This window comes from Lactuca sativa, chromosome 4 (genome assembly GCF_002870075.4).
Source record: "Lactuca sativa cultivar Salinas chromosome 4, Lsat_Salinas_v11, whole genome shotgun sequence".
Taxonomy (NCBI): Eukaryota; Viridiplantae; Streptophyta; class Magnoliopsida; order Asterales; family Asteraceae; genus Lactuca; species Lactuca sativa.
The window spans coordinates 203,671,277-203,684,543 of NC_056626.2; the positions used below are offsets into that span (position 1 = coordinate 203,671,277).

Genomic DNA, 13,267 nt, shown 5'->3' on the forward strand with positions numbered 1-13,267 from the left:
CTTCCAAGACTTGATTGACAGCCGCCTGGGCTATTATCGAGTTCCTAGACATCCTACGCACCATGATTGGTAGTACTCTATCGGCAGAACCTCCTTCTGTGAGGTTGTAGAAACTTCGGTCTCCGTTGTAGGGAATGGGCTGACCCTGATCATGACTCCATGTTATCAAGTTAGTGGCCCACAGGGGTGTGGGTCCTTGAAACACAGGGCGAGGGTTCAGGTTTGGGTTTTGAGCAGCTGGGGGTAGGTTATTGACTTCTGGATCCGAGTCGGAACTATCGGAAAAGCCCTCAGCGTGGTGATCATCCAAAGGGATTGGGTGATCATCTTCTGGCTCTGCCTCTAGCCAACCCGCATTGCCTTGGTTCGGGAAGTACGGATCGCCGTGGTGAAATCCAGCCATTTTAATCTACGCGAGAAAAGGGATATAAGAAGTAGCTAAAAATAGACAAACCAACTAATATAGTTATAGTAAGATTAAATACCCATATGGTATTTCTTTATGGTTGTGTTGGTAAGTTTTTAGACTTGTTGCCACATCACAACCATTCTTGGGCATATGCTAATCACTCCTTGGACCAGCATAGTTGATCAGCCTATGCCATTCCCAAGACTGACTATATATCCCCAGGCTTACTTGTGATATCCAACAATCGTAATACTTTTGTTTTTGTCGTTGTGACACTGATTTTAGTATGAATGCAGGCACGTATACTTTGTTAAATATTTTATTATTTAAAAGTATAACTCTTAGACAGAGTGTTTTAATCTCATGTATTTATAGTTAGTATATCTTTTATGGGTTGATATACTATATTCACTATAAACAATGCTCTGATACCAATCTGTCACACCCCAAAACCACGAACGGCGGAAACGTTCAGGGGTGTAGGACGTCATGTACAGTATCACAACAGTGTAATATAATAAACAAACAACAACATCATCCATTGCATTATAAGTAAAGTTTTATACATGTGTGTTCTTTATATGTAATAAGACACCAAAAATATACAATCAAAATAAAAGACGAGACTTGACTGCTCCGTCTTCTCAAAACCTGGCCTCCGTACCTGTCTACTGGCGACCTGAGAATACAAGTTATTTTGAAAGAGAGTATCAGCTTTAAAGCTGGTGAGTTCATAAGTATATAAGTGTCATTGCTTTGTTTGTGAAAACCTGCTATGAATGCCATGAAAAACCTTTAAGTGAAAATGTTGAGGTAAGTATGAAATCCCTAGAAAAACCCTTATTTTCTATAAGTATGAAGTGTAGTCTTCTACCAAGACTTGAATGTTTTGTATGAATGAAGTGTAGTCTTCTACCAAGACTCGAATGTTTTGTATGTATGAAGTGCAGTCTTCTACCAAGACTCGAATGTTTTGTATGAATGAAGTGTAGTCTTCTACCAAGACTCGAATGTTTTGTATGTATGAAGTGCAGTCTTCTACCAAGACTCGAATGTTTTGTATGAATGAAGTGTAGTCTTCTACCAAGACTCGAATGTTTTGTATGTATGAAGTGCAGTCTTCTACCAAGACTTGAATGTTTTGTATGAATGAAGTGTAGTCTTCTACCAAGACTCGAATGTTTTGTATGTATGAAGTGCAGTCTTCTACCAAGACTCGAATGTTTTGTATGAATGAAGTGTAGTCTTCTACCAAGACTTGAATGTTTTGTATGTATGAAGTGCAGTCTTCTACCAAGACTCGAATGTTTTGTATGTATGAAGTGCAGTCTTCTACCAAGACCCGAATGTTTTGTATGTATGATGTGTTTTCCTTTGTGTAGACTAGTACTAAAAGTGCTTAGTCTAACTCATCGTTTATGTGAATGTGTCACAGAATAAAGTAAACAGGAAAAATATGATATGGTAAGTGTTGTCACTGGGTACTAGGACCAACACTACACCGCATGAAGCGAAAGATAGACCCTGAGGAACATCCGAAGAGTGTCCCCTCATCCTCTATAGTAGCAGCAGGATGGAAGGAGGGTTAGTCCCTGCATCGATCTCTTGTCGTAGATCGTCAACTTAATGATCCTCCGAAGATTCACATCTCGTCCACTGTTGCAACAGCGGGCGGAGGGATAGTTAGTCCCGTCACTGACCACAAATCAAGTGACTACCTTAGATATCCGTAGACGCCATCTCTCACTGGCGCTAATCAGTGAGATTCGGAATTGTAAGTCCCGCCGAAAACATCCCGTCGAACGGGAATAGGAAAGACAATTTATACAGTAAATACTAATAAATCATCCTCTTAGATCTAAGTTCAAGTATCCAAGGTAAGTAAGTACAGAATAATGTACTTATTAAGAAGTGTCCCTGTCTAGAATTCATGTAAGTGTGTTCATGTAACAGGTAAGTATATGTAAACATATTCATGTATCATAGAATCCTAAGTACGTGTAATCATGTATCATGTAAGGCATTAGTATAGACTCATGAATGAACTGACTCTTGTTTGATATTCTCTGACTATCCCTATGATAGTTAACTGGAAAGTATGTTGTTGTTCAAGTAGGTTTATGCAAGGTATCTAGGAGCTTTGAACAATAATATAAAGTGACTTGAAGTCATTATACAATTCAAAACTAATACTTCTGTTGTCCAAGTATTTTAAGATAGAAAACCAATTCACGTGACTTCTTTTGAAATATGTGAAATCTACTGAGTGAAAACATAGTTATAAAATACATGAAACTGATTTAATAACATGTTTGTTTCTACTTGTATTCCCCCCCCCCCCATTAAAGCATTTAAAATCCTTTAAAACATTGATTACGGGGTATGAACTCACCTGCAGTTGGTGATTGGAATGAACTGAACGGTATCGGATTGCTAGGTGTCAAGCGAGAACTTGTGCACACACTACGATCCTAATGAACATATAATCACACATATATGCACTCAATTAGACACAAAAGACTAATTGATAATGTTTAAGACATCTTAGACATAGATAACACTTATGTAAGTGTTTTAAGCCGTAAGGACTTCATCTAAGCTATTGTGGGACAGGGTTCTTGAGTTTAGGGTTTCCAAAGGACCCTACAAGAGTGTTTACTCTCCATAATCCATCACACATGGAGTTTACGGTTGTAAACTCTTGAGTTTACGGCCGTAAACTCCCAAACATGTGTGTTTGGTGTGTTTTGAAGTCCAATATGCTTTCTAGAATTATTCTAACCTAGTGGCTATGTTCTTGGAAGGGTTTAAGGCCTAGAAGTACTCCAAATAGGAGTTTACGGCCTAAAGGACATTTCCCCTTGGAGTTTACGGCCGTAAACTCCCTTGGGGTGATTCCTTGGTTGCTTTCAAGCCTCTTGTACTAGTGGGATGTGTTCTAGACTTTTAATCCTAGCATATGAAGGCATTAGGCACCACGTAGTGCTCTTTATAGGAGTTTACGGCCCACGAACCATGTCTTGGCCGTAAACTCACTTGTTTAAGTGATTTTGGTGTGGTTTGGTCCTTCCATTTAGTGGGTACAATTTCTTGTAAAGGGCTAGGACCTTAGGTGTCATGAAAACACCCTTTGTGACCATTTACATGGAGTTTACGGCCTAGGAGAGTTCTGGGCCGTAAACTCACTTTCATTTGAGTCATTTGATGTGTTTAAGACCTTAAGCTACATGGGGAAATAACCTAGATGCAAGCCTTAAAGTCCTTAAGTCCAAAAACCACCATTTAAGCCTTTGAAATGGAGTTTACGGCCTAAGAGAGTTTTGGGCCGTAAACTCCCAATCTTGGGTGGTTTTGTGTGTGATTTCATGTCCCTAATGTGTTTACCTAATGTCCTAAGGCCTTATTCTAGCATCAATGTCGGTTTTGGCTTTGTTTCGGGAGTTTACCGCCCAAGAACACCTTGGGGAGTAAACTCCTAGATCTCATGTTTTAGCCCACTAAATCATGTTATATGCATCTAATATGTAATCTAACACTACTAGAAAGAGTTACTCACAATCTGGGATAAAAACCCGAAGATCTGTCAGAGAGAAAATGGCTTTTCTCTAGCTGGAATTGTGAATAATGAATTAAATAAATTCAGAAAACTATTTATAGTCCTGAAATATTTTGACAGAAAATATTTTTATTCTTGAACTTGGGCTGTAACATTATGAAACTTGAAATGTCCAAATTTCACAAACTCAGGAGCATCCACTCTCCTGATATCTCCTAAAGTGTAAACCCTAATGTACACTAACTTGTTCGGAAAAGTCTGAAAATCACTGAAATTGGACTGACTTCTATTGAATAGATATTGTTCGTACAAATGGAAATTTCGGGTTGTCACATAACCCGAAGCCCCGGTCATTTTGCTCAAGTCCCGAAGGTCGTTTTTACTCCCGAGATTCCCGAAAATCCCGAGGAAATCCGTTTCCCGAGACGAAATTCTGCCCGGTTTCCATCTCGCTTTCTTCAAACCTTCAGGTGAGTTCATACCCCTACAACCACACTTTAAATGCTTTTTAAATGCTTTTTAAACACTTTTAAAGGGGGGAATACAAGTAAACACACGACTAAAATCGTGTGAAACATCGATCTTTTGCTATACTTTTCATACTGTTGTTTTAACTATCTTATGAAGTCATTATCATGCAAAACACCTCACAACACAACTTTACCCTCTTGGGATACAATATGTTTTATAAATAGAAATAATGTTTTATTTATACGTTTACATACAAATACATCATATCAAGGGTAACATTCTTTACTAAATCATTTTATGCATTCAAAGAACTTATGATTTATGCTTGTCAAACATTGTGAAAAAGGATAAACTTTGCATACAAAACTATTACTTTAATACAGACTTAGTTGAGAATCTGTGAGACGTGTACATCTTCAAATACTACCTTTTCCTAAAAGGTATCGCTACAAGTCCTGTCTATAACCAGAGTCTCCCGTTCGGAGAACGTGTCAAATGTGTATAGATCTATACGGGAAGTCATGATCCCGCGCCCTAACTGTTAGCTACAGTCCGTCCTTTGGGGTGACAGTTTGTCATAACGCTACGACGCCCGAAGAACGTCGCTACAGACATATTATGTTTAGTATGGTTATAAAACTCATCGAATATACAATTATTATGGTATTATGATTTTATGAACGAGTAGCTATTAAAACTATTCTTCATCTAACAAGTGCGATCTTCGTATAACTTTATTATATAAAACTATGCCACACCTTTTAAGCACGTCGGTTGCTTGCGATTTTCGATCTTAGAGACTGTCAGTTATGTTAGAAAAATAAGGGTTTTTCCTGCATCTAAAACAAATAACTAATAGGAAAATAAGGGATTTTCCTGGTGCAATTATTTACAACTTATAACACGAACATTCATATGCATTTCATACTTTTAAAAGAAAATAAGAGTTTTTCTTGGAAAACACAACAAATCATATCTCAACTATTAGGGAAAATATGGGATTTTCTGGATCTAATACATTCATTTTAAACACAACGAATCATAACTCTTTTCATTAGAAAATACCGCGTTTTCTGGAAAACATACACGAACTTTCGAATGGCGTACATTTTCTCAAAACACTACTTATGAACTCACCAACTTAATTGTTGACACTTTTTCTTTGAACTAACTTGTATTCTCAGGGAACCGCTTAGCAGGTTTGGAAACCAACTTTTGGGGATTAACGTGCTGACGTTAATTACTTCTTTTGAAAGATGTTTATGTATTTATCTTTTGAACATGTAACGAATACAATTATGTAAACATTTTGGAAACCTTAATATATATGGTGGTGTGTACTTTCCTTTCTATGAACTGTTATGATACTGAATATGACGTCCTCCACCCCCGAACGTTTCCGCCGTTCTGGTTTGGGGGTGTGACAGTTCTTGCTTTGATTTCCTTCATTTATATTTGCTTGTTTTATTTCAACATTGTTTACATATTTATTCGATAATTTATCTATATTCATATCAAAGTATTAGGATATTTTGAAGTATCTTGATACATTTTCGAGTATCTTCCAAAGTTTCTTATATAAAATCATTTATTATTCATTTTGACACTATTTTTGTCCCAAACATTTTAACTACATTTGCTTTCATTTAAAGATAAATCAATTATGTCAGATCTTTGGCATATTTTAAGAATCTTAAGCATTCTAGTTTTAACATTTCAAAATGAACATCATACCATAGTTATTAATTTGGTTACAAAATTAGTTTGTTGATTTTTGACCAAATATATATATATATATATATATATATATATATATATATATATATATATATATATATATATATATATATATATATATATATATAATTACATAATTTATTCTAAAGAAGACAAAATTATATAATAAATATTTATATCATGTTTGAAAATTTTTCATGGAAAAGATCATTCTCCAACTAACTTTCACTTGAAGAGTTAATTTCCACAATAAAACAAAAAAATTTTTGATTTATCGAAATTTTTATTGCTTAGTTATTAGTTAGTTGCCGTTCAAAAAAATAAAAAATAAATAAAAGGTACCAACAGCCGCGAGTCCTTCCGCATACAAGTTACTACAGACTTAAATACCGTACTATGGACTAAGCAAACATTACGAAAATATATCCCTAATATTCAACCGTTATCACAAGTCCGCAAAAGTCTCTCTGCAGAGTAGACGGTTAGTCTTGAAATTTGAAAATGCTCATTTTTTTGGGCATTTTTTGAAAGTGTGGTTACTATTTTGGTCATTTGAAATTTCTCAACGTAGTATCTCTAATAGGTAATTTTGGAGATTTGGTGACGAATTGGGTGCACTGCTGCGCTAAATATAATGGTAAATCCAATCTTCTAATTAGTAACAAGAAGAACGTGGCATGAATTCAGCCAAACATATATGAAATTAAACTAAGAAATTGACATAAGAAACATGTAAAGGACACAACATTCAAAATCCAACAAGATACACTTGAATCTCTGCCATTGTTGGGTTGTTGTCCAAGTAAAAAAGATGAGTCTTTCCGAATCATAGTTTTTCTGGTTGTACTATCTTGCTTCTGAAAGCAAAAGCATTCCATTCATCTTTGCTTTCAGAAGCAACAAAAGCCTTCGGTGGAATTCTAATCATATTATATATCTTATATAATATCGAACTTAATTAAAGTTTACAGGGAACAAAAAGCTTCAGGTTCAAGTTGAGTAAAATGAGGACTTTTTTTAGCAACTTGAAGCAGATCTTCATCATCATAGCAATCCCTGTAAGTCTCCAAGTTCACATCTGAGTTGACCAGAGCTGAAATGCAAAGTTCTTTCCTCCATTCTTCCAAGTGTGGGAATCCAACAAAGTCAGCATACTTATCACAATACTGCAAGATCGAAAAAGCAAGTATAATTAGTATTCCAGAAAATTTACAAAAACTAACTCTATAAGTCCCATGAAAACTATAACCATTCATGCATTTACCTCGAATTCGGCTATATCATGAGTATTATGCTTTGGAATACTAGCAGCTTCCCTAGCCTTATAGAACTCTTGTATGGACTTCATCATTTCATCTTTTGATGGCAAAGTTCTCTTTCCAGACAGCAACTGAGCTATCCATTTTGCTTGCGATTCAAAGAAAGGGAACCCTATGATCTACATCAATCAAAAACCCTTAATTAAAGTAAGTTAAAGAAAGCTTTTGATGGTATATTACACATCAAGAAACCGTATGATCATAAAGTGTATATGCAGTTAAAGTAACTAAAAGCAAAATGGCTTTTACCTTTCTAGGAATGCCTATAAAGGAGAGAGATGGGGCAAGGTTTGGGGGGAAGGTATGTTCATATAAGGGTCCCACTCTGTCATCATCAACAGCTACTGCTCCTTTGGTGTCAAGAAACGGGAATGAATATGAATACCTGCATGCATATATGATTTTATACACCTCCTTTGGGAACCAAAGCTTGTATACGACAAAAGTTATGGTGGTTTATTTATTGTTTTACCCTGTGCAGTATATGATTGTGTCTGCAATAACCCATGATCCATCAACAAACTCAACCCTTCCATCTTCGTGTAGACATTCTATCTGCAACACATTAGAATAAAGTTAAATTCATGCATGTGTTTTTTTATGGAATCTCTACTCAAGAAATTATTCGTACAATCGGATGAAGATGCAGATTATCATGTTTGGAGATCACTTTCGATAGACCCTCTGAAACATGAAGCGACTTGGAACTAAGATGGATCTCCTTGGCTACATTCACAAGCTCCATTGATATATCCTGTCCACTTAGTGAGTTCCCCACTACCACTACCACCTGCAAATAACTAAGCCATTAAAAAACTCCGGTTTTTGATATCAAGATTAGTAGTTTAAAGGAAAAAAAATCTTTGGTTACCTGATCGCGAAATGGCTCTGGGACCCTGTAAAGGTGGCTATGCATTTGCTTTCTTCTCCATGCACTCATTCCTTTACAATTTGAAAGTAGAAAACAGATGAGAGGGACATATCATATATGTATATATACGAGAACACACACAAAAACAGAGCCATATGTTTATATGTATAATAGACGACGGAGAAGATTTTGACCTTTGATAGAAGGCAACCGAGGTTGGGAATAGTGTCCGGTGGCCACAACGACAGCATCAAACACCTCTGATACGACTTTATCAGAATCTTTAGCTCTAGTCTCAACAACCCATCTCAAATCTTTTCCAAACTCACCATAATCCAACATCCCAACATACTCGACTCTAGTATTGAACCTAATCATCTCCCTCAAACCAAACCATTCACAGAAATCCTTTAGGTACAAGAGAAGCTCCTTGTGGCCTGGAAATCTCCTTGTATCCCTACCTTTCTTGATCAAGAAAGGGAAATCTGTGAACCCCATTATCTCCCTAGGCGAGGTGAGCCTTAAAGACTCATACATGCTGCTATGAACGTTTAAAGCCTTACCCTTTCCTAAAGGATCCTCACCCTCAACTTTAGGTTCATACAGCCATTGCCCTCCAACATCATGATTTTGTTCCACCACCACGACTGTGTGACCTTCTTTCCGGAGCTCCCTTGCAGCCACCAACCCCGATGGTCCAGCACCTATAACACACACATACCTCGGTGGATTCCTTGCTGAAACCATCGTGTGTGGGAGTGTGTTTGAAGGGTGATTGAGTTGGATGCATATGTGTGAAGGTTGGAAGGTGTTTTATAGTGAGAGTTATGTAAAAAAATAAAAAGATTGCTTCTAAAGTAAAACAAAGTTAGGAAAACTGATTCTACCAACATTGTCTATTTAGAAGTTGGTTGTATGATTACTTAAACTATTTCCTTTTTAGCATATGATACATCTAGTTACGTTTCTAATAAAGTGTGACATGTACGAACGTAGGAACCATATTAATCATAGTGTTGATTAAAGGGGATATGCTTAGTTACAAATTTTGAGGGGTCCAAGGATCATCAATGTAGGTTGTCTTGCAAGTCTTGATACGTGGTTGGTTCTTAAACAAGCAGTTTCTGCCCCTAATGAATCTCAAAATTGACCTTAATTAACTAAATTTGTAACAAATTAACAATCGTTTTTACAAAAATTGTCGCTAAATTATTTATTCTGTTGGGATATTTCTTATTTATATAGTTATTATAATTGATAGTTGGTTAAAAGACAAATGATAAAATAAAAACAGCATTCAAGAAAATTGTGTGTAGAATACCTTGAAAAGGTGTTGGTTAGTCTATGTATATATGTTCCCTTGGCTTCAAGGAGGGGCAATCTTTGTGGGGACTATTTTTATCTTTTTCAAGCCCATTTGTTTCCTTTTTATTAAATTAACAATTTCATTTTTTGTCCTAAACTTAAGGCGAATCTTTCATGTTAAAGATTAGAAGAATTGTTATTGATGATTTAGGAATTTAGTTAAAAACAACTATAAAATTGATTTAACTAATATGGTTATGCGAAGATAATACTTATAAATATATCTTTTTACTAGTATGTAATTTGTACTTGTTTGAAAAATAAGAAAAGAAACAAAAAATTTGTTAATGAATCAACCGAGACCCACTTGTTATATATTGTAGACCTTTTACATATCCAAGTAGTTAATTCTTTAGCATCACTAGTGAAACTCCCATCACTAGTGAAGCTATATTTTGTCCACACATAAAAATTTTTTAGGTCCGTTTTGCTTTTGAAAAAAAAAAAATACGGACCCAAGACAAAATCGTTCAGACATGTTATATGAGTCTGATGATTGATTCAGACATAATTCTAAAGAAAATTCATAATTAAAATATTACATTTTCAAATATTGTTACTGTTCCATAATTTATCGCATGTGATGGCTTCGGGGTCGGGCTCACCTTTCCAAAAGTGAAATTTACCAATTTTCTTTTTTACGAGTGAGGCCCGAGAGCACTTTGCATTCAATGCACAAACTTTACATTTATTATAACTTTTCTTACTATATTAATAGAAATTTGATTTTCCTCAAAATGGGTCCATAAAAGATGTTTATTAGAGTAATGTATTTGACTATGCATCGAATGTTGTTTCTTCGAATACTTGATAATTTGCTAACGTTGATCTTACAAAATATAATAATATTGTTAGGATACAAAGCACATTGTGTTTTCGTTTATAAATTAATAAACCATATGAATTGCCATGTAAAGTATGATAACATTTTTTCTCATGATAAAATTTTAGAAAAGTAAGTTTTGTATATTGTCACCAACATGTAAGATCAAATGTTAATATATTAGAGAGGTTGGTATGGTTTCTTCACGTAGTGGATGATCCTACATGAAAGACCAATAACACCGTTAAAGCTAAGAGAACAACGCCCCCGGTTCAAGTCGTGTTAAGCCCGTTACCACCAGATGGCCTATCAACACATTTCTTCTCTCGTTTTTTTTTCTTCTGTGTTTCTTCCTTAATGGATGTGACGCATACTCACCAGCCTTAGCCTTCAAAGCCTTCAAATCGGAGCTAAGCTAGTTGGTTTCAAAGCTACATGTTTACTTTTTGAAAGAATATTAAACGTTTAGATGTTGTTTAGTAAAATTAAGCTAGCTTATAAGTTAGTTTAATTTAGTTTTCAGTTTGGTAAAATAATAAATTAATTTATTATAGCTTATAAACTAGCTTATACGATAGCTTTTGAGAAGTTATGAAGCTTTTTTTTTTTTTAAATATTCCAAAAATATCATTAAATATATCTAACTTGTTAACTAATTTTTACCAAACATTATTAATTTAGCTTATCAATAATTAGTTTATCTTGTATTATAAATTTGACATATTAACATACATCATATCTTGTATTACCAATTTGACATATTCACATACAATCATATATTGTCTATTTTTTTAATGATTGGTTATTAATTGTAATTTAGTATTACTAAGTTTGCAGACGTCTGGATTAGAACTAATGACCCCTATCTAAGATGTAAAACCTCTATCAAATGAGTTAGTTTCATATGGACCAAGATAGTCTATTGATTTTGTTTTAAGGACGATAATTTTAATATTCATATTTGAAATAGCATAAAAATATTTAGTTTATCTTGTACTACCAATTTGACATATTAAGAGGCAAACATAATATTGTGTCTTGGATTTTGTTTTAGTGACAGTAATTTTTTTCGATTTTGTTTTAATGACAGTAATTTTTTTTTCAATGATTGGACAAACTCAGAATTATATAGGACATTAAGGTTAAAACATTAAAGATTTAAATTTTTATTAGAAATTTTCGTATGGCATGTGTTCTTATGTGAAATCAAGATAAATACAAACATAATATAAAAGGCCAAAAAACTTTTAAACATGTATGTGTCAAGGATTCCTCGTGTTTTGATACTAACACATGGATGAACACAAACTCTCTCTCTTTAAAAAAAAGTGTCAACTAGTGGTTAATTAAAGTGCCCTTTCCCTTTTTCACAGCATACCCCAAATTTAGTTTTGCTACAAATATAACACCAAATGTTAGACGGATATATATATATATATATATATATATATATATATATATATATATATATATATATATATATATATATATATATATATATATATATATTGCGTATGTAAACCTTATATCACATAAAATTCGATACATCAAATGTAGGGATAAGCTTTGGAACCGGACCGGTTCGGAACCGGAACCGGTTTTTGTATATTATAAGAACCGGGAACCGGACCGCCGGTTCTAGCGCTGGTTCCGGTTCCGGTCCCGGTTTTTCGGTTATTTTCCAAAGTAGAACCGGTTGAAATACTATAGATTATATGCTATCTTCTGGAGCTTGTAAATGATTCAATATTTAACCAAATTATGACTTTTTACATTCTAAATTGAAGTACAAACACTAAATTACATGATGAAAAAAGAATCAAGTAATTCTGACTTCATATGAGTGAGTTATGCGCATTTTAAAAGCGGAGACAGATTCCAAAAAAAATAAAAAAATGTTGAAACAGAAAAAACGCAGCATTGATATGTTGTCTTCCGGGGTCTATAACTGATTCAATATCTAACCAAAATATGTGTTTTTATAGTCTAAAATGAACTACAAAAACATCAAATTACATGCTGGAAAAAAAATTAAGTGATTTCGACGTCATACGAATGAGTTATACACATTTAAAAAATGGGACATATTAAAAAAAACAAAAAAATAATGTTGAAATAAAAAAATGCAACATCGATATGCTTTCTTTCGGGGCATGTGTCTGATTCAATATCTAACCAACCAAAACATATGTTTGTACCGTCAAAAATGAATTACAAACTCCAAATTACATGTTGGAAAAAAATCAAATAATTTCGACTTCATATGAGCGAGTTATGCGCATTTTAAAAAATGAAAAAAAATGTCAAACCGGTTCCGGTTCTTAGAACTGGGACCGGTTTTCATAAAAATGGAGAATCGGTAACCGGACCTATTACCAATTCCGATTCCGGTTCCGGTCCGGTTCCGGTTCGGTTCCGGTACGGTTCCGGTTCCGGCGGTTCTAATGTTCATCCCTAATCAAATGTATTAAGATGGACTCTAATATGGCATAAGTTTTTTTTTTCATTTTTCTTTATTTATTTTTTTATTTATTTTTTGTTTTTTTGTCTGAATTACATTTAGTTAATAAATATAATATTATAAAAACTAGATAATAAACTAGATATCAATGTAAATTGACATAAGAGACATTAGCTGTAGATGAACATATATTCAAAAAACTTGTGGAAAAATTTTATGTACTTATAAGTTATAAGAGCATCTCCGATTATTAAT

At 34.3% G+C, this 13,267-nt stretch overlaps 1 protein-coding gene across 1 annotated transcript; it reads right to left on the reverse strand.

Moving 5' to 3' along the window:
- Window positions 1–6,805: 6,805 nt before the first annotated feature.
- Window positions 6,806–9,208, reverse strand: LOC111889035 (flavin-containing monooxygenase FMO GS-OX-like 9). Its single transcript, XM_023885166.3, has 7 exons — window positions 8,558–9,208; window positions 8,364–8,434; window positions 8,124–8,282; window positions 7,965–8,047; window positions 7,742–7,877; window positions 7,438–7,611; window positions 6,806–7,339 (listed from the first exon to the last, which is right to left on the reverse strand). The coding sequence occupies exons 1-7, from the start codon at window positions 9,108–9,110 to the stop codon at window positions 7,139–7,141; spliced, it is 1,377 nt and encodes a 458-aa protein (XP_023740934.1). The 5' UTR covers window positions 9,111–9,208; the 3' UTR covers window positions 6,806–7,138.
- Between the last annotated feature and the right edge of the window lie 4,059 nt (window positions 9,209–13,267).